We start from the raw sequence: 23,263 nt of genomic DNA on the forward strand, positions 1-23,263 counted from the left end.
GATAACTTTGTGGGATGTTGACTATGACAGGAAAGCATTAATAATTCATGAATTATTCCTAGCCACTTATACCTATAGGTTAATCTGGATTTCTAGATTTTTTGACCTTAAGATGGACTAAATCATAAAATAGACGTATTATCTCTCAGTTTCTTCGAGGAAACATTAAAAAAAAGTGTCTTGACATGATACAATGACCAGGTCTATGCACATAGAAGATATTTATGTCTCTCCAATCCTGCCTAACTGATGGATCAAACTTGTGTCTTGTTCATTTACCTAAAAGATACAAAAGCCTATGAATATCAACCCCCACACCACAGTATCCAGTCTGCTAAAAGATGCAAAACTTGTATCCTTTACAAACCTCAATACCCACTAAAACTATCTTCCCCTCTATAAAACTGTATCTCTCCAACTCACCTGAAGATTGGAAAATGAACTAGCCATGGAGGAGTTGTCCTTTCTAAGGTGATCCTCCAAAAGTTGGTGGAGGTAATCTCTTTGGCCATCCTTAAGAGACTGGGAGGATCTTCTGGACACAACAAAGGACATATTCAACTCCTGATTGGGCTTATGGATAAATATATATATTTTAACAGCTTTTGATCCTATTTTTATTTACCACTGACCCTATACCTGTACTTTTTTGGTAATCAAGTTCAGTATATAAATAAATCAATATGTCAAATACATATGATAACAATTAAATAACATAAGCAACCATTTGTATAAAGTACAGTACCTTCACATTCTTTCACCATCTTTACACATCAGTGGTATCTAATCTCTTCCTTCCTCTCCTTTCTATTCTCTTACTCTCATAACACTCCTTCCACTCTCCCAACACATCCTTCTCTTTTCCAACACTTCCCTTACTCTCAAAACACACTTACTCATCCGTTTGCTATCCACCCTTAATGAAATAAAATAAATACATCACAAACCTGGAGGAGGATAACACAGGTCCGAACACTTGCTCTGGGGTAACGCACGAGAATGTCAGGTCATCAGCTTCCCACTGACCCGTCTGTCTTGCACGGGTTATCACCTATGGGGGTTGAGGTAATAATGGTGACGATGAGTTATAGTAATGAGGATGACAATTCAGGAAGATGTATGTGATGAGGTGGTGATGACTCAAGATGGTATGTGGTGACAATTTAAGATATGTGATGATGATGATTGAAGATGATATATAATGACAATGGTGATGAATTAAGGAGTTTAAAATAATAATTACAGGTACTCTATATAAAATAATCAGATTAGACAACAAAATACAGTCTTGTACAGTATTAGCAATAAGAATCTGGAGCCAAAGATTCAAAAGAAGGTACAGTACATTATGTAACAGACCATTAAGGTTTCCATGGCTTAACTTTGGCAGTCAACATGCTCTAGTTTGACATCATCTGCTCACTGTCTTTATTCTTCCAATAATTAGACTGACAGGCTAATACAGTACCGAACCTTGAAGTAGCTAAGAGAACAGGTGAGTTAACTTACTTGTACAAGATTATTGAGATCACTCTGCAGGTTAACATTCTCCTCCTTCAGGCAAACATTCTTCCTTTCCAGAGTGAGTACCTTTTCTCCCAACCCTTGTGCCTTCTTTTCTAAACCAATTTTGTCTGTGACTAGTGATGACACCTGCAAAGGAAGTACTGTACAATAAAGAGTTGAACCATATATTATCATTCTTAAGAAAACACAATAACTGGCTTGACAATACAATCAGGAAAACCCTTGTCTTTATCCTCCATCCAACGACCAACGTAATGTTCCAACATATTTTCGACATACACGTACATTAAAAGAAAACCCCTTTTTTCTTCAGCATTCTAACACATTTCTTATGAGTGTACAGTACATCATAAACTGGTTTTTAAAACTATGGTACTGTGTGAAACCTGAAGGGTGGCCAGGTAAAGTTGTAACTATAAATGAAGGTGATTTAACGGTGAGTATCCCTAATCAAAACACAAGAACAGGTCCTACAGGTAAGCACTGAGTTTTTCAGGTTTGAATAGTTGCATTGCAATTTTTTCTTTAATTTCAGGAGAGGTGACCATTTTAAATTGCATCAACAGCAGCATATTCTTTCTTGACACATTTAATACCCACAGGTCTACAATCAGGCCCTGCACCCAGCATGTTTGTATAATGAGATGCAAAGACAGAAGAGAGTCCTTGGGGATGATACCAAGTAAGCTCTACAAAGGACTGCGTACTGTTTCCCACGATCACAACTCCTACTCCACTGCATAACTGTACCTGGATCTGGTGGTCTCGCAGAGATACACACGACTCTCTGGTCGTGGCGGCCATCTTGTTGAGGCGGTCCTCCAGGAGGGCGACACGATCTGCCGCCTCTCGTTCCAATTCCTCCACCGTGACTACCAGTACTGCGTTCTGTTCCCCGAGATCACGTACCCACGACTCTAACACGCAAACCTTGTTCTGAAGATAAATACATTGTACATAGTTTTGAATAAATCAGTGGATCACAGGAAATAAAACAGATGTTAATACAGTACTGTTCTACAATATACTGCACTGTACAGTTCATAAAATTAGGGCTGTGTTTAAAAAAACACACTTGCCTCCACTAGCTACAAAAGTCGAGCCAAAAGCTAAGGATTTTTTTTACGCTAAATCATTCAAATGGCATAACTATCTAATCTAATCATCTAACAATGAATATAACGTTGCCAAGAGAATGCTAATGAAATAAAGTTTTTAGTGAACATACAGTATATTAAAAAATAATCTTACCAACAAACTCGAGAGGGACAGAAGCATGGACATACATATGAACAAACATGTGCAAATCAAAATACTGTACCATACTGTACAGTAAGCCTTTGCATATGCAGGGGCTGGTAACACAGTACAGTACTGTATACACAACTGAAAAATTTATCAGAGGTGATGTGTGTTTTCAAATATGTAAATGTGCATGCATGACTGCACATAATATGTGGACAGTATACAGTACTGTATACAGTAATAAACATATAAGTGCATCAAAACACAAGAATACAGTACAGCAGCTATCCTGTTCTGTGACTACAGCGCCACTGTACCAACAATGCGATCTAAGTGGATAATGACAGAAAACTATACTATACTGTACAGTAATATGACAAAATTCCAAACATAGTTTTCATACGAATTATACTATATACCCCTCATGTATAAAACAGTTTGTGGCAAGTTTTAAATCAAGCTACTGCCATACTGAATTATGTAAGAACTGATTGCACAAGTACCGGTACTGTACAGTACATGTACGTATACACATCTAAATGTAAGAAAAAAATCATTGTATAGAACTACTGTAGACAAATTTTCTATAAAAAAGACGTTAATTTAATTATACAATACTGTACAGTACAACCAAAATATGACATGACCACAGAAAACACTCAAATCCTAATCTAACCTAACTTAAATTGTTGATTGTACAGGGTGACAATTAATTCATGGACACATTAATTTTATTTTGTTGAATAATTGTTTAATTTGGATCATATAACTTCGGGATACCAAATGTTTTTAGAAGAACATAGTATGGAACTTGTATTGGATATTGTGTTTACCGACAAAGACAACTACTGTACAGTATTACAATAGTACCGGTAGTTGTTTAATACTGTACTATATGTTATACTAGTTACAGAACCAGACACCAATCATTTACCTCCTTAAAGGCAAGTAAAATTTACTATGCAATAAAACACAACGCTATATGTGAAATGGCAGCAGTGTGGAGCAACATGTGGCACAAAGAGGATGTGGACCATGGTGAGGGAGACAGAGGGGGAGGGGGGGGGGGAATTAAAATAGCTCGTCACTGAGTGTTTGTGGCTGTGTACTTGTTTGTATATGTACATACGCTCAAATATCGTGCACTTAAGTCCAATCTTCCCCCCTCACTCAACAAACTTCCACAGTACATATTTCCATCTTCCACACTACATCCACAGTACATATTTCCAGTTCGTGGCAGGATATACTCCCCAATGAGGAAAAAAATCCCACAATATTTGCCCCTCGACAAAAGCCCATCAAAAACATTTCCCACCTTAAACAAAATCCACTGAGCAGACTCCCACCACAATAAAAAAAAAATCAAATCCCACCTCGCCACAGCACACGCATCCCTTTCTCCTTCAATGGCCCCAGTAAACTCTATGGCGAACGGGTAATGGTGTAGGCTATGGGGGAAGGTCGGGTCGGGTCGGGGGAAGGTCGGGTCGGGTCAGGGCGCGGAAGAGTGGGCGGGTCAGGGCAAGGTGGGCGCGGAGAGAGAGAGAGGGGAAGGTCGGGTCGGGTCAAGGTGGGCGCGGAGGGGAGAGAGAGAGAGACCAGGAAGTTACGACACTGCCTAAATAAAAGGCTGGCAACACCAATAATTAATTAACAGACGTTGCAATAAATCCCTGCCACACGTGTATTATTAACCACTGGGAGTCCTCAATACTTTAACCAGGCCACTAATGAAAAAAAGGGAGTCCCATGCCTCTCAAAACCCAAATTATGATACAGAATGCTTGAGGATCAACTAGTAGTAATTACCTGTTGCTCAATTATACTGTACACAACATCCACAAGAAATATGTACTTAGTAATTGTTGCATAAGTATTGTATAAACGCAATACAGTGATTACATGAACAGCATTTACAAATTCAGAATATCATGTATTTTTTACGAGTAAAGTAAATGATTTTATACGTAAAAGTTTGTAGTATGTACGTTGTAAATTTGTTGTTAAAAATTATGCATACAGTACTCGTACGTAAACTTGCACTAATGTACTGCCTAAGTAATATTGTAATATTCCACACACCTATTACGAGTACTGTATATGAGTTCGTAGTACTAATTACATTTAAGTACCAAAAACAATAACAACCAAAAAACAAGGTTTATACAAAGTAACGTTTGCAGATGACAAAGCTACTAAACCAGCCATCACAATAACTCTTGGGTTACCGCAACTAACTCGCAGCCACGACCCTTCACCATCAGCTTACGTAAGTAATATCTTCGAGAGAGTTGCCAGGGCGGATGAAGAAGTTTCATAACTCTATTCTACTTCACAGATAAAAAGAATCCCTGTTAGGATATTTACGGTGACACTTCCTTTTGTAATCAAAACTGCCTTTTTTGAACGATACGGTATGCTTTAGACACCAGCCAATATTTCATTATCGAGGTCTGGAGAGAAAAAGAGACCACCAAACCCTACCTTCCCAGTAATCAGATCCCAACGACAATAAATGTCCTCCTTTCTCTCTACTGACACCCACACCCACGACACGCCGTGGGAAGTTGGTGTATAGGTGACACCTTCACCACATACTTGGTTCGTTCTCTGTCGAACACTGGGCTTGTACAGGCACTTGAATATGCACCTAAACATGTTCGAGCTATTTCTAACTGTATGGATTTGACTGAATAATGCCCAGTGAGATTCTTCACCTTAGTACACAGAGAGGAAGGCAAACACACCATACTGTAGTGTTCCCCACAATACAACCAACACCCACACACAGTGCATACAGTCGGCACCAACTTCCCCAACCAAATCTTACGATGTTTTAAGTCAATATTATTTGTATTGTGCTATAATAATAATAATAATAATAATTATTATTATTATTAATATTATTATTATTATTGGCGTTCTTCTTACATAATAATCTTAGTATCTGAGAGTATTACTACAATATGGACAAATTAATCCCGGTAAGCTGAAACCATAGCTTTATTTTCACTAATAGAGACAAACAAATAATCTAACCTGACCATGACCCACAGGGTATTTGACGTCAGAGCAGAGGACACATTTCCAAGAAATTATTGGGGAACCTGTAGCCCTCTCCGGAAACTACAGTATTACATCATGAAACCTTCACTTTATTCATAATTCCCACTAGAATGAATAAGTGCCCTGAATTCGGAGTTGGAATCATCCAAACAATCTAGCCTTCCAATACTAAGCTCCGGTGCTATTAAAAAAAAACTTACATAAAAACACTTACAAAATAAACAATTCTAGGCCTGGAATACTATACGCTACGAATCTACATCACACAAACCCTCACGTAAATATTACACTATGGATGGGTTTACAGTACCTCACAAACACTTGCATTGGAAACAAACTACTAAGCCCTGTAATATCACGCAATACAGGTCTGCAGCATTACATAAACCAGCACATAGTCTACAGAGCTAAACAAGACTTCATAATATAACTACCCCCTTCCCCCACACCCACCCTTCATTTCCCCCTGCCCTCCCAGAATACACCTAATTACGTTAGCTACCAACTTAACCCCCATCCCCCTTTTAGTAGTAAACAACCTCCACCCCTCCCCCGTTAAATCCGACAGACGAGTCCGTGAGGCAAGCAAGTCTGACGTCAATCGGGGAGGAAATTTAGAGATACTGGTGGTGTATCTGGACAAGACTTCCGGCCCCAGGTCCCGTCCCCTCCCCTCCCCTCCCCTCTCTCTCTCTCTCTCTCTCTCTGTTTTTCTCCACCCTCTCGTACCTAAACTGTATGAAAAATGCCCCATGTAAATTAACTAATTTGACTTAATCTTCTATAACATAACATGATAAGACTTCAGCATAATCTTCCATAACATCATCTAGCATGAAATAATCGAATCATACTTCTAAAAGCCAGACACATCATACCAGTCTTTCAATATTAACATAATGATAGGATAAAATCAAGTCGTACATAACATAACCTAACCTAATGTTAGTGGGTTGTTACTGTCTTTGTTTAAATGCATTTGATACTTCATCTATTGGGGTATCTAAGCACCGTTTACCAGCTCTTAGTTTGTACACTTGATAATTTGTTTTTAATTAAGGATAATAGTTCTTTCATACGATAAAAAAGGCATTGCACCCTTAAAGATCTTGATGTTAGATCCATGTTCACTCCACTGATTCTTGTGGCGGGTTTCTGTCCACTGGAAAAAAATTGCTGATCAGTCACGATATCAACCTCGCATCTGAGGGTTGGCGACCATGGACCTCTATTCCAAACGTTTTCGGGTTACCGTTTCAAACATCTCTGACTCTGCATCTCCAGAAAACCAGCTGATAATTTCATTTACCTATCCACGACAGTCTTCCCTTAGCCCTCCTATCCTCAACCAATTAATATTTCCACTATTATCCCTTCATCCCTAATATATTGCCAAAATCTCTAACGTAGTATTTATAATTAAGAATATCATGACTATCAAATTCCCAACTGTTAAGACCACGCCACGGCATCCCATTGCTGAAACAAATGACCTAAGTAAATCGCTACATACTATATGAGAACACACTTCACACACAATAAACCTGCTAACTCAGTCTACTGTTTGTCCTAATTATTATCCGGAGTTTATCTGGAACTGACTTTGGGTTTTCCCTTTCTACCTGACCTCTAGATGGGTTAAACTTAATATATAAAAGCGTGTCTTCTTCACTTTTTCCAGTTTAAATCGTCACCAGTTTTACACTTTAATATCATAAGTATGCAAGTTATATTGAATTTCTATAATAAACAGACAGACAAGATTATTCTATTATCATACTTCCTTGTACACATTTTATCAGCGTACTCCGAACGAATTTCATGCACATTTCCTCCTAGCTTGAAAAATACCACCAGGAACACAGTATATTGTAATTTGTCAGCTTCTTGATGGTGCATACAGTGCTGTAAAACATGCTCAGTGTGTGTGTGCGCGTTTCGGATTCGGGATTTTAACTTGGGGCGGTCGTTTCAGTCAGTAAATAGCAGTAGAGATGGATAACACTGTCAGAAGTAACGTGTTATAAAGCATATACTTTAATCTTTGCTGGAGCCAAAATCGAATCAATTTGAAGCTGCAGCAGATACACTGCTTCGGTCAATGGAGTTGTGTAAGGAGGGGCCAGTGACGGCTAGATTATTATATACAACTGACTCAAATTATAAACGTTTGCAGCATGATTCATCCTTGGAAAAAGCATACACCATGCCAACCAGCACAACTGCTACTGTTTTAAGGTCTAAAGATGAGACAAATATCAAAACTTCAAAAAATTCCCTTGTCCTTGGCACTTGCGAACAGAAAGCTAGTTTATATAGCCAGTATATACACCATGACAATCTTCCAAGCTGCCATGTATTTTGAGGAATTTATTTTAAGCTAATTTTCACCTCTTTGCTTTCAGAATTTATTCCAGATTGACACTAGCTGCTCATAATGCAATCGATATTCGTATATTCATAACATTAAGTGAAATCACGATGAGCTGTAGATTTACCGAATGCCGCACTATATTGTATCACCCAATAGACAACTTTCTTCACAACGTCTCAAGGCTTCACATGTCTGCGTTAAGTGAAGAGAGTATAATGTCAACTTAATTTACTGGTCATAGCATTAGATCAGTGTAAATAAATTGTGGGTTTTACTGAGGGAGGGAAAGAGGGACCAGCCAGTGTGCAAGTGAACATAACTACACGCAGTCCACTACCATCAGCACCTGCACATCTACACCTGGTCAGGATATAACTTTACACATCTGTCCTGATTCTCTTACCTGCACGCATAACAGTGGCTGAAATAAAATGTAACCACTAGTACCAGTGTGTGTGTATATGAATCAAATAGAAGTGCGATACATACAGTATGTCTGTATATAGATAGAGAGAGAATCATAACTCGCATAACGTCAATGGACAAGCCAGGATGTATGTATATTTGGAAACCATACATTTCAATACGCTGTTGTCTGCCACTCTAGGTGTGGACATGATGGTCTAGAGCTGGGCACACCGTTGGCTCCTATATTTATAATACTGTCATCCACCCGCCCTAGAATGTACTGTGTGTGTACCGTATATACTTTGTCAATTTCTCTCAATTCACCCCCAGTCGTCCGAAGCGATTCAAGTGTTACCTGCACTCCTGAGTCTGGCACTAATCATCACAGGACGGCTGCAATAGGTTCACTTTAAAGGCGACGTCACACTGGCATTCTTTCGTCAACTTTTTTGTCAAATTTCAGAAAATCCTCCATTATTTTTATGTGCACCGCCACACATGCGTTTAGAACCAACTATCAAAAATCAAGATGGTTCCAACTGACGAATAAAGAAAAGCAATTCTACGCCTTTTTTGGTGTATGAAAATCCTGGTGATCCCAGAGACAGCGGCGCTGCCTTATCTGGTCCACCAAGAACTCCTCGGAGAGGCGTGTCCATACTTGAGATATTATTTTAACTGTTGGCTCCGTCATTGTTATTCCCGCGTGGTCAAAATGTAAACAACAAATGATATTTTATAACCCTTTTAAAATCACGAAAATAAAACAATAATGAGTAATCTTGGGAAGAAGAGGAATAATTACTTCCAAATAATTTTAGCTTTATATTTAAAGTAGAAATTAATTTATTTGTATAACTATTTGTAGTATCAATTATAGATCTTGAGTTGACTGGTAAGTTGTCGAAGTTGTCGTACGAGGTGTCAGTGCAGACGGTCTGACAAACAGCCATCGACATCGACGATTCGTGAAAAAAGTTGACAGAAATGAAATGAAAAAGTTGAAAATACAAATGTTCAAGAGAAGACTTGACCAACACTGGAGCGGGTTCAGGTACATTCAGGAGCCGGTGCATGCCCAGTATTTGCCAACAGTGCGTGACAGAGACGTGACCGATCGCCCGGGCGGCTAGCGAGCCGACCTTTTGGTGAAGAATATAAAGGAAAAGAGACGTGACCGATCGCCCAAGCGGCTAACAAGCCGATCAGTGGCGAAGAGGATAAAAGTAAATGCTAGTGACGCCGCCTTAAGTGGCTCACGTACCCCCCACACTGAATCTTGACTGGTGTAAACATGTTCACTTTCACTATAAAATCTGTAAACATAATGGCAAAAATATTTACGATTTAATTTTAAAGTAGATTAAATAAACATTTAGGAATGTAGTTCGACAATTAAATGTATTGACTGGATCACCACCAGGATGCATGTGTACGTGTTAGAAGTGGTGACCTTGGCATGGGGCGCAAATTCACCAAGCGCCTAAAGTCCACAACCTCAATATCCTGCCTGCCATCTACCCCCAACGCAGACCCAACTCCATCCACCTCATATATTTTGTGGGAACTCTGCGACTGACACTATCTGAAAGTGGGTTTGCTACCTTACGCCCTTAAACATAGCACCCCGCCCCCAACAATTGGATGCCCCTGGTATTCAAGGAAAAATATTGTCTAAATAGCAGCAATGAACACTATCATATTATAATCTTAATATTAAACACACCTGGGTACATCTATGTGAGTGTACAGTCCCTAAGTTCTGGCGAATATTTAAGACTAAACGAATCAAACCTAACCTACCTAACTTAATATTCTTAGGAGTACTTTGTCAAGTTTGGTAAGGCTAGGTAACTTTAAGCCCGCAACCTCCCTCATGATAGTGCCTTGCATCCACATACTGTACTTTTTCCAGTCAAATTTTTACTTTGCAGGCGATAGCAAATGGAATTTGTGCATCTGCAAAATGTCGCAAATACTTGCATTAAAAAAAATAAATAGGGATAGCATCACGGTTGCCTAAGCCCTAAAGTAATACGCTGGGTGTTTGGAAAGTTAAGTAAAAAAAAAATCACATGGACGAGAAGAAAACATTGTAAAAATTCAAAACAAACATTATTTTGACACAACTTAAGCGTAGCTGTTCGGTTACTGAATTACGGACCAATTTACTACATACAAACAAACAACTGACGAGAGAGAGAATATATAAAGTAAAGCCCAAGCATACAAAGAGAACACAATACAGTACAACCAAAACCATCACAATCGTCACCGCCACCAGTCGTTAGATCTGTTTACGAGATTCAGGGTTAGAGGAGTGTAGGAGGAGGGGGCGCTGTCAGGGTCATTATCTTTACACCAATTAAATACTGGCTCTGGCATTTCCGGTATCAATGTCACGCCAGGCACAACAACATACACACTTGTGAAGCCTGCCATGAATTTACTGGAGTAATTTTTGGGTTTATCTCCTCAGTCTTCCGAATTTTGGCATACACGAGGCTAAGCTTAAGTTCAAGAATCATTGAGAAACTAAAGTAGAACATCACGTATGAATGCAACAGGATTATTATAGACCTGCCAATGAGTTAAGGCATCGTATTCACATTTAAACAACGTGTGTTTCGAAATAATGAAACATTTGAAAATGCTATTTAGTAATGAATTTTCCCAATGGTGCACGACCTGTGACACATGAATAGCATGTTCGCGGTACCCTGTGTTTGTAGTACAAGCATCAGGTATGATCTACTGAAAGTGAGTACATAACATTTAATACATAGATCGAGAGCGTCCAAAGATGGGCTACCATGTCACAGGTGCCAGAATTCAAACATCTCACGTAGCTACCTCGAGACTAAAACGTTTAGGCCAAGTTTATACCACAGAAGAGCAAGATGAAACATAACTGATCACTGCATGGCCACTTGTTAATCAACAGTACATATTAAGATTTAGCTGGTGGCTGTCATCTACCAATGAAGACTGTGCCATCACCAACTGTGAACTCGTTTAAGTGCAGGCTAAACCAACACTGGCACTAGTTCAGGTATATTCAAGTGCCTGATTTTGCTCAGTACTAGCCAACAGCGCACCACACAGAACTGACCGAAAAGCTGTTTGGCTGAGTTAGGCAAGATGATAAGCAAGTGGGAGCACAGCAAGTACTTACATATACAGTATACATTTGGATGTCTACATGCCTGTAGTATCTCTTATTTTCCTCTGGATTGATGACCAGAAGCTTAGAATCCAGATAACTCCTACACACCATCTCTAAGACATTACTGTACTTTGTGTATGAAGATGTATGATTAATTATATCGTACCGCCATGTCCAACAGACTTGCAGGATCCTTCAAACTACTGACTACAGGGAATTCCCTCACAATACGGTTACTAGTGTCGAGTAAGGAATTTCCTAATATTAGAATGATACCGGTAACTAGAAGCACGGAAATACGCAAGTTGAAATTCCGTAACAACAATTTAATTTTGGTAACATAACTTTTTATTGTTTGACCTCTAACAGATAAGAAATGTCGAAAGTTAAATACCCTTAGAACAACGCAGAAAAAGATGCAGTTAGATAAAGAACATGTAAAGATGGAGACAAGCGAAAAAAAAGCAAGAACAGACAGAAAGTATCCAACAGTACTTACTGTATGGTTGTTACTCACTGTTGTGGCACAGGCTGCTAATACCCTCACGTCACTAAACACCACAAGCACATGTCCGTTCCTCGACACTTTAATTCCCTCTCACACTTTAAATCCACCCAAAGAAGTTTGATCAATAAACTTTCTGTTTACTTATGTTTTCTACAAAAATTAACACCAAAGTTACACAACATCTGATACAATTTAATATACTGTATCATAAACTGAGAAGTACAGCCAATTCAGTGAGCGGTACGCAGACAAGCTTAAGGCGTGCCTATCCTATACCACCACACAATACTAACTGAAGCATCCGCTTCGTTTTTTTTTTCGTTTTCTTGGGACGCCTGCAACTCAGTGTAGTTGCCAACTACTACCATTTCCCACAACAAATTCTCCCCCGTAAAAACCACACTGTGGAGTTCACGGTTTTGCTAAGCCCCATGGAAGTAATGTTATTGGGGTACATCATCACTGAGTAACTAAACATTGATTAGCTCCTGTGGGAGAACCTGAGTGGCGTGTCATCCGAGCAAATGGCAGTCGAGTTTAATTGACTCCTGTTTCCCGTTTCCTGTTTGAGTTTTTTGTTTTTACTGTTTACCTCTACGCCCAGGAACGCTGATAATTTAAGTCTTGATAGCAAGCTTAAAGGTAAAATCAGGTGTTCGTGGTACAGCGGTAGTGATTCAAATTTCCCCAGCTTAGGGGCTAGTTTATTGAGCACCCCCTTACAACCTGTGTGCACTTGCCTCTCACCAGTGTAATCCGGGTTCACTCTCCGGGAGACCATACCAAATATCGCAGGTTTTCTCCAGTACTCCGGTTTACTCCACTATTAACATTGACACTGGACAATGAAGGTTATAAAGTGGCAAAAAACAGACCAACTGCCCGAACGGTCAGTAAGCTATTAAGTACTGTAATGGATCACCAATCTCCAGAAATAAGCGTAAAAACTCCGCTAAGACGATCAACAGTTCATGTTACCTTTCCATTTTCATTTACTCAGTTTTTGTTGAGGCTGCTTACGAAGATGATACTTTAGTGGTATATAACCAGTATAACATGGGAATGATTAAACCTTTTATTAGTGAATAAACACTATTATGGCTAAATCCACTCAAGCGTATTGAGTGTTGTAACTTATTACTTGGAGGAGGTATGCCACATTTGCTGCTCTGCACTGAATGCCTTTTGGTAATATAATATACTGCGCAGACCATTCGCTGTCTAACGGGTCAAAAGTTATCAAAATTATAAATATGTTAATCTAAGTCGCAAAACTCCGTCTGGGATAACAGTGTACAAGAAAACAGAACCCCGTCAAATAAAACTGAACAGGGGTAAACTGAAGAAAAGAAAAGTCACAGGAAACACGTCACAATTTGGGCAAAGAAAAAAGTCATACTTTATTTTCTGTGATTATTTTTCCTACATTCTGATAATATGGCAGGAGTATATCCTTTGCCAATAACGTTTCGTAAGAATTCTTGGTTACAAATAAAAGAGTACTATAAACAAACTCAAAACGACTAACAGCTTTGTATTCTGTAAAAGACTTGGGTCCAAGTAGCATGTGTTAAGTTTCATCATACTCGACTTCGAGAATAACTCGTACACTGACCTACACACACACACACTTAAAAAAAAATGTGCAGGTAACCTCAACGATACGTTAACACGGGAAGTTTCCTAAAGAATTTGTGTTTATTCACACCTAATAGCATAGAGGAGTGAGCAAGTAGCCTGAGAGTTGGGGCTACATATATTCTCCATTTAAGCCTTATTATTCCTAACCTTGTTTTAGGATTTGTCACTCGGGTCTTCCCTCACCACAGTTGTATCTCTTAAGTCCAGTGGTTTTGTGTTGCTATTCCCATCGGCTTTGCATTACCACATTCCTCTGCCATACTCTTTGTCTTCCGCTATTTTTTTACTCGGAACTGGAAATAATCTAAACTTTACATGACATATTACCGAGAGAATCATACTGACTACTTATTATATCTACTGTGGATATCGTTCTTGCCTCGTATAGTCAGTGATTCTGGATTAAATTCTTGAATAGAGATGAATTTCGGGTTAAGTGACTGGCTCCATGCTTTATTCCCCTGGCTAGGTCGCTACTAAATGTGATGGTCATTACTGAGAAACTTAACAAAATGGAGTGATGTATGGATCCCGTATACTTTGTTCTTGAGTACTTCAGGAACAACATTCTCCAACACAATAACTGTCATCACTACCGTACTGAGCGTGATCACGTACGTACTGACCGTAATCATTTACAGTTACCGATAATTCTTCCACACACGAAGAGGAATGGGCGTATCGTGACATGGTGGGTAAGACAGGAGAGTTGGGTGAGGTGTTAATGTTGACAAATGCAGAAGTCATATTAGCACATGCGAACTAACTGACCCGACCTAAGCTGCTTATTTATTCATACCACGATTAACCGCCAATTGGAAAAAGTAATGATGCAGTGACAGTCTCTCTCTCTCTCTCTCTCTCTCTCTCTCTCTCTCTCTCTCTCTCTCTCAGGCAATCAACTAACCCCCTTACAATAATGGGCCCACAACACACCGTCCCAATATAGAGGTTAGTAAGCACAAGTCCCGAACAGCAGCGGTCTAAACTGGCACCCGGAAATCCCAATGATGGCTGGCACTTCCCTCCCTCGCCCTCCGGGACACCTCATCACCACCATCTCCCTCCTCTGGCAGCCCCCCCCCCCCCCCTTTACCTTCTATCTACCTCACTATCACTCCCCTACCTTTTCCTCTCATCTCTCCCTCCCCCTCACCAGTGACGTAACCCAACTCGTTTATGTCACAGCCGTACAAGTGCGGTGTTCTCCTCTGTGAGTTGTACCGTACGTCTACTTACGCGAGGGTGATGAGTTTTTACGTTTTACCTGAAGTGTTTTCTTGGGTACACGAGTTATACAAACTGGAGGTGCACATACATTCATTAATACGGTACATAAAGTGGATGCTTACAAGTACCGGTATTATATGATATATTATATTCCATACAAAAATAAGCCGCGATGTACTCATAAATTCTCACAAACTAATACTAAAATGGCTGTTATTATTATGATTATTATTATTATTATTGCCGGTATTACTGTACTATCATCGCCGGTACTAAAATGATTACTATTATTATTAGTAGTAGTAGTAGCTGTAGCAGTAGTATCCCAAAATCCAATCACAGTTTGTAGCTTGTATCTGAGCCTACGAGACTTACGGCCACCGTCTAAAATCGAAGAGACGGGAAACCCAACTTCCCCGAGGTGGTCCCGCAACCAGCTGTAAATACACGACGGGTCTAGACGTTACCTCACCCTACTCACCAGGCTAGGGGGCGTCCGCCAACCAACCAGTGACTAGTTGGAGTGTTAACCAAGCAAACCTAATTACATGAAACATAACCTAATTCGATCTAACCAATAAAACCAAGCATAGCCAAATGTAATAAACCCAATTACCTACACTTAACCTTATTTAGCCTAACCAACGTAAACAAGCTAAACCTTCTCAAAATGACCTAACCCAACCTAACCTAACTACATCTATCTCACTTAACCAATTCGGGTGATAACGACAAGTCAGTGAGCACTAGTGATACAGTCCCGTTATCTAGGAGACAGATGCCGCCTGACTACTATATTAAAATTTCAATACTGTATCTAGTACGTGTATTATTACTACTACAAATTTTGACGTTATCTCATGCCTTCGCTCCGTCCACATTGACCCACCCAGCACATCAGCCGTTATCCAATATGATTTAAAAGGGAGATGGCAATGAATTGATTATTGGCAGCATTAAGCAACATTTAAAATACCTCGAACAAAATAACTACTATCAGTAAAGTCAGAAAAGACGGACATTGGGCTAACACAGCTAAAGATAACAAAGAACCTAATGTATATTTAAATCACGCAATGGGCTAGTTAAGATACCGAGAGAATAATTATCTGAAATATCTGAAACGCGTAACTACCTTACATTTGGGCACAGTACTAACTTCAAACGTGGGCAACACAGGTTCATTCTTAGTGACTAGTGAACATTGATATCAGTGTTACAAAGTGTTAAATGTGATGAATCAGCGTATAACCAATCTATGAGAGCGACCAATGTATTGAATAAGACGAATTTACATTGGGAGAGGGAGCAGGTGTACAAGCCTAGTGCTGGGAGAGGGAGCAGGTGTACAAGCCTAGTGCTGGGAGAGGGAGCAGGTGTACAAGCCTAGTGCTGGGAGAGGGAGCAGGTGTACAAGCCTAGTGCTGGGAGAGCAGGAGCAGTGCTGGGAGAGGGAGCAGGTGTACAAGCCTAGTGCTGGGAGAGGGGCAGCAAGCCTAGTGCTGGGAGAGGGCAGGTGTACAAGCCTAGTGCTGGGAGAGGAGCAGGTGTACAAGCCTAGTGCTGGTGCTGGGAGAGGGAGCAGGTGTACAAGCCTAGTGCTGGGAGAGGGAGCAGGTGTACAAGCCTAGTGCTGGGAGAGAGAGCAGGTGTACAAGCCTAGTGCTGGGAGAGGGAGCAGGTGTACAAGCCTAGTGCTGGGAGAGGGAGCAGGTGTACAAGCCTAGTGCGTGGAAATCTGGAGCGGTCAGAAGCCTCACAACACAGCCAGTTGATGGACTCCAGGCACTACTCCCCCTCCTCCCTGTCGCACCTCTACATGACCTCCCTCGGCTCCTTGCTACTTCCCTTCCTCCCTCCGTTGCACACCCATACTACTTCCCTTCCTCCCTCCGTTGCACACCCATACTACTTCCCTTCCTCCCTCCGTTGCACACCCATACTACTTCCCTTCCTCCCTCCGTTGCACACCCATACTACTTCACTCTCTCCCTGCTGCACACCCCATACTACTTTCCCTCCCTCCCTGCTGCACACCCCACACTACTTCCCTCCCTCCCTGCTGCACACCCCACACTACTTCCCTCCCTCCCTGCTGCACACCCCACACTACTTCCCTCCCTCCCTGCTGCACACCCCACACTCACATCATGACCTTCATTCTGCACCATAAAACCCACACTACCTCCCATGCTGCCTCCTACGCTACCACATCCACACTCGCTCCATCCCTCCTGCACCTGTACACACCCACACTAACACTCCCTCCCACGTCATCTGATACACTCAACCTCGGCTGTGAGCAGAAAACGCGAGAGCAGGAAAAAGGAGAGCGCGAAGTATAAATATCTCATGACATCACCATCACCTCAGCACCACTTGAGACCACCAATCATGTCTTAGTTTTAGGTGCTTCAACTAACAGGGTCATCAAGCACCCTTCACTAGGTTTCGAGGTACGGCGGTCAAGTGGTCACAGCGCTCATCTTCTGCGTTTAATGTTTACAGTTTGTGCCTTATGGTAAAGCCAATCCAAGTCGTCCCAGTTTCAAATGGGTACCACATTTTCAGTTAGGACAGCGAATGTGGTGCCTTTACATTATCTCATTGTGTAGTGAGGTTTAGTAATCAGTGCGCTCAATCCACACTGCCGCCAGGGCGAAGGGATTCATTCTCTACAACATAAGTACACCTATAAATACACCCTTTTAAGGTTTAGTGGATTTGGTGTTATTTTTGTTTTGGTTTTAGGTGTCGCGACCGCCAAAGCTATGCACCGCCGTCAAGCACAAGGTTAACTTCAACACGCAACTTTTACCAACTGTGACCAAGAAGTACTGTAGTAGTAAGATATTAAGTTACGTCGCATTTGGTTCAAAAAAAAGTGCGAAAACCATTACCAGTCAGATCAGGTAAGGCGGGACTGGGCTGACTAAACTGTCAAAATTTAGGATAACAAAACCACGGCAACTGCTCACTTACTTTCTTGAGGCCCCCCACAACCCGTCCACTCCCGGCAACAGGCACTGATAATTCTGTAGCGAGGATTACAACGTGGATATTTCGTGCCGTGATAAGGTACACAGGTGTACCAGCTGTTGGATCTGACACACACGCACATACAAACCTGCCCTCTTCCAGGGACCATTCAAATAGACCCCAGTAAAGTGGACCACAATCCAACCACTGGGGTTAGGGGACAGTACAAATGGGGTGGGTTCTAACCTTCATGGGCACCAAACTTAATAGAGCTTAATCTTGGTTTCATTTGGCTAGATTTGGTTGGGGCTTATTAGGACTGTGGCTCTTTTCATCCCCAACCACCTGCAGTCCGACCCCTATGTGTACATTACAGCATGTACACAAGACGGTTGGAAAAGAGCGGGAAGGAGAGGGCGCGAGGCTGGAGGGGGAGGCTCCACTATCAAGGCAGATTAACAATAAAATATAGGCCAAAACGAGCCGTATCTACATACCCTAGATTTCGATCCGTTATCAGAGGATCGCGCGCGCATATATATATATATATATATATATATATATATATATATATATATATATATATATATATATATATATATATATATATATATATATATATATATGTGTGTGTGTGTGTGTGTGTAATAATAATAATAATAAACGGTTTATTGAAAAAGTTTGCAGCCCGAAGGCTGAAAATATACATTGGACATATATGACTTATTACATACATTGGTGGTTCAACAAAAGCCTTCATTAGAGAAAGGTGAAGGAACATACAGTGAACATACAGATTAATGTTTACACACGTACAGTAGATCATGTGAGCTGAGGTGTTGAACAGCAGACACGTAGTGTAGTAACTCCCTCACAGATGGCGTTATGAGGGGCATTACGTGGAGTACTAGTTCCCTCACAGGTGGTGTTATGAGGGGCTTGACGTGGTGTAGTAATTCCCTCACAGATTGTATTACGAGGGGCCTGATGATGTAGTAATTCCCCCACAGATGGTGTATGAGGGGCCTGATGTGGTGTAGTAATTCCCTCACAGATGGTGTTATGAGGGGCATCACATGGCGTAGTAATTCCCTCACAGATGGTGTTATGAGGGGCATCACGTGGTGTAGTAATTCCCTCACAGATGGTGTTATGAGGGGCATCACGTGGTGTAGTAATTCCCTCACAGATGGTGTTATCCGGAACTTCACATGATGCTGTAGCAACTCATTCACTATGTGGTGTCGTAGCATCATGGGGACACCATGTGGTCAGTTGTCACAGGACTTCACTCACTCAAGTGGGTGAGGTGTGGTCCCAGGCTTCTCTATCGTGGAGTTTCAGGGGAATTATCACTGGGTACCTGGGACCTCACTGTGTGAAGGTTAGCTTGGGTAAGACTCAACTGCCGAGTTGTTTTTCACTGATTTAAACACTGTTCACCACTATTCACCACTGGTTCCATTCCTTTCCCAAATGAAATAGTAACTTCTGGCGAGAACTTGTTGATATTCCGGTGGGGAGGAGGGTTCAGGGGAGGGAGTTGGTATGGGCCAACATAACAGTTGACGTGGCTGCTGCTGTGTGTGTGTGCGTGCGCGTGCTTCAAGCTACTCACATTTTACGAGCTAAAAGTGACTCACTATGCTTTCAGCTTTTTAACTATGAATTTCCTGAATTAAAAACTCGCATTATACCTCTACAGTAATTTATTTTACATCTTGCGTGGAGCTATGGTTCTTTATTTAAATACTACATAATTATTGATTGTTACCAATATCGGCATGTTGTTAATGGGCATCATCTCTGGTGGTCCCTTAAATGGGTACAATACTATACAAGCTTCCCGGTGTTGACAGGAAACACTTGGTAGTTTACAACGTTAGATCATGCACCCGCCTTTAGTGAAGGCTTGATCTACTGCTCTGATATCTATAATAAAAGATGATCACAGTTTGTAAAATCATAAAACCCGAAGAACATGTTTTTCTTGATATATTTTTTTAAATTATGACCATTTATACTAACCATCATGAAAACCTCGACTTTCAACGTGATTGTTTGAGAAAAGCTTGTTGTCAAGTTTATCCTACTAGTTGAGAAAACTTTGCTTCTCAAATTTATTTGTTGAAAGAAGCGAGTCGCTCTGGTCTGTTCATCAAGAAAACTTTGTCTTCATGTTTGATGCTAGAATAAATTTCACCATTCTATACCCTTTAGCGGCCACAACCGGCCTCACACCTCCATGATACCCGAGGCACCGACTCTATTCAGAGATAGTGAAGAAAACAAATTAAGCGAGATAGTAGTGACTAGTAACGATGTTAGTAAGCAAATGGACAAACTAAAGCCTAATAAGTCACCTGGTCCCGATGAGATATTTGCCAGAGTATTAAAGGAATGTAAGGAAGAGCTTAGTATGCCCTTAGCAAAGTTGTTTAACATGTCCTTAAAAACAGGTGTAGTACCAGAATCCTGGAGGATAGCGAATGTAATACCGATTTTCAAGAAGGGGGATAGATCACTATCCTCTAACTACCGCCCAATCAGTCTATCATCAATAGTAGGCAAATTACTGGAAGCAATCATTTCAAACTCTATACGAAATCACCTGGAGAAGCACCGATTGATCAATGATTCCCAGCATGGCTTCACAAGCGGACGTTCTTGTCTAACTAATCTATTAACATTCTTTTCATCAGTTTTCGAATCGGTGGACGAGGGGCACAATTATGATGTGGTATATCTCGACTTTAGCAAAGCCTTCGACAGAGTCCCCCACGAAAGACTAATTAGAAAGGTAGAAGCACATGGCATCAAAGGTAACATCCTTAAATGGATTAGGGCGTGAGTACAGGACAGGAAACAGCGAGTGAGCATTAACGGCACTAAGTCCCATTGGAGCAACGTCACAAGTGGAGTTCCTCAAGGCTCAGTACTTGGACCATTATTATTTATTATATACATAAACGACATAGATATCGGCATAGACAGCAACATAAGTAAATTTGCTGATAAAACTAAAATAGGACGTGTTATTAAATCTGACGAGGACTCCACAAAACTAAAGGAAGACCTTAATCAAATTTTTCGAATGGTCTGAAAAATGGCAGATGAAATTCAACGTGGACAAATGTAAAGTACTCAGTATAGGAGATGTAAACAGGGAAACCAGATACCAGATGAACAACGATGCCATAAAGAAATCCGACTGCGAGAGAGATTTAGGAGTAATGATAAGTAGGAACCTTAAGCCAAGTAAACAATGTGTTTTTGCTCGTAACAAGGCTAATAAAGTACTTGGGTTCATACAAAGGAGTGTTAGTTACAAGACTAGCGAGGTCATCCTAAAACTGTATCTTGCGCTTGTGAGACCACACCTGGATTACGCAGTTCAGTTCTGGTCACCGTATTACAGGATGGATATAGAATCATTGGAAAGAATTCAGAGGAGAATGACAAGACTAATCCCGGGCATTAGGAACCTTGAGTATAGAGACAGGTTAAAGCATCTTAATTTGCACTCCCTCGAGAGACGTAGAGCGAGGGGCGACCTGATAGAGGTGTATAAGTGGAAGTCAGGGCTAAACAAAGGGGACATTACAAAGGTACTCAAACTATCCAACCAGGAGCGAACTCGTAACAATGGTTTTAAATAAGACAAATTTAGATTTAGGCGTGAAATAGGTAAACACTGGTTTGGAAACAGAGTAGTGGATGAATGGAACAAGTTACCAAATATCATCATTAACTCGAATACGCTGAATAGCTTCAAACATAGGTTGGATGCTTATATGAGCAATAGGGGTTGGGTGTAAACGGGACTGCCCAGTATGGGCCAATAGGCCCGCTGCAGTTTCCTCTATTCTTATGTTCTTAAGTTAGACTGCCCCACCCTTCAACCATAGCTTCACCAGATCCTACTGTCTCAGAAGTACTCTACTGATTATTCTCATAAATTTACCAGCAGACAGTACTGGATTTCTATTACTGTAGTTACACGTACCAACCGTTATACTAAGCCATGGTTATTTACAGTATAGGCACAGACACTTCCGCTTCCACTACAGTACTATCCTTCAAACAGTTGTACTACAAATTCCCACTACATCTAATCAAGCAGCAGGTTATTTGAAACATAAACAAGAGCTAAAGATTTTATATTTATTATTTTATTGGACGAATATTTTAAATAGGAAATTGTGTAGTGAGATTTTCTCCGGCGAAAAATGCCATTCGTGTGACGGTTAAAATAGGTGACATCCGACCGGGCAGTGCCCGTCTGATTGGTTTTCCCGTGTGACAAATGTTTCTTGATATAGATTAGGAATTTTCACAGCCCTCATAATGAACGTAGAGAACACTAACTAACCATTATTCTAGAGTACGTATGGTTAAGTTCTATAACGATTGGGTGATTAGGTTAGATTTATTTAGTGAAATATCCCGCGCTCCAACCAATCAGTACTCGCCTGACCTCATCATGAGGTCCTCATGTAAAATGGATGTGTGCTCGGACAGGGAGGCGACAGTGGGCAGTGGCACAACTGGTGTGTGAAAACACAGCTGTTGCCTCTCCTTCTAACCCACACCACTCTAATCCCTCCCCTCTCCTCCCACACACACACACAAGCACCAACCGACTAGAGTTCCCCCCCCCCCCCCAGCAAACCCGCAGCCTGCCTCCCCCACTCAATTCTCTTAACTTGCTCACTTCACCAGTGTGATAACACTCTAACCCACAGCAAGAACAAAATTCCACAACGTTGCCAAACGAATAAAGATGATAGGGAAACAACCAAGATTTTAGCTTCATTTTGCTGGCGGGTTATTCAACTGAGGGCTTTTGTCCAGGATTTTCGGATCACGTGAAGATTATCTCCCAGTTTATTTCAACTTAATATTAACTATCTTAGCACTAACCTTAACTATTCTAACCCCATCCCCCAGATAGCGTTCGGGTGCTTACTCATTGGGTGATTTAAGGTAATCTTCACGTGACCTGGATATTCTCCTCGTGGTTTTATCCAATGTGATTCTGTTTTAAAACCTCGTAGCTGCACTTGATCAACGCACACACCTGCCAAAATTGATATTAACACAGGTCACAAGTGTG

General features: G+C 40.9%; 1 protein-coding gene across 10 annotated transcripts in view; it reads right to left on the reverse strand.

The window, feature by feature from the left end:
* The window catches only part of LOC121861918 (centrosome-associated protein CEP250-like), a 60,971-nt gene that overhangs the window by 34,188 nt on the left and 3,520 nt on the right, over positions 1–23,263 (reverse strand). For 8 of the 10 annotated variants that reach the window (XM_042359853.1, XM_042359890.1, XM_042359871.1 and 5 more), the window contains exons 2-5: positions 2,278–2,463; positions 1,510–1,653; positions 948–1,051; positions 424–535 (exon numbers count right to left, since the gene is read on the reverse strand). In XM_042359853.1, coding sequence (XP_042215787.1) covers positions 424–535; positions 948–1,051; positions 1,510–1,653; positions 2,278–2,463 — 546 coding nt within the window. Of the gene's footprint in view, positions 1–423; positions 536–947; positions 1,052–1,509; positions 1,654–2,277; positions 2,464–12,288; positions 12,577–23,263 lie in introns of those variants that run through there. The other 2 variants (XM_042359907.1, XM_042359901.1) reach the window with 2 other exon arrangements.

Source organism: Homarus americanus, unplaced genomic scaffold (genome assembly GCF_018991925.1).
Source record: "Homarus americanus isolate GMGI-L3 unplaced genomic scaffold, GMGI_Hamer_2.0 scaffold40248, whole genome shotgun sequence".
Classification (NCBI taxonomy): Eukaryota; Metazoa; Arthropoda; class Malacostraca; order Decapoda; family Nephropidae; genus Homarus; species Homarus americanus.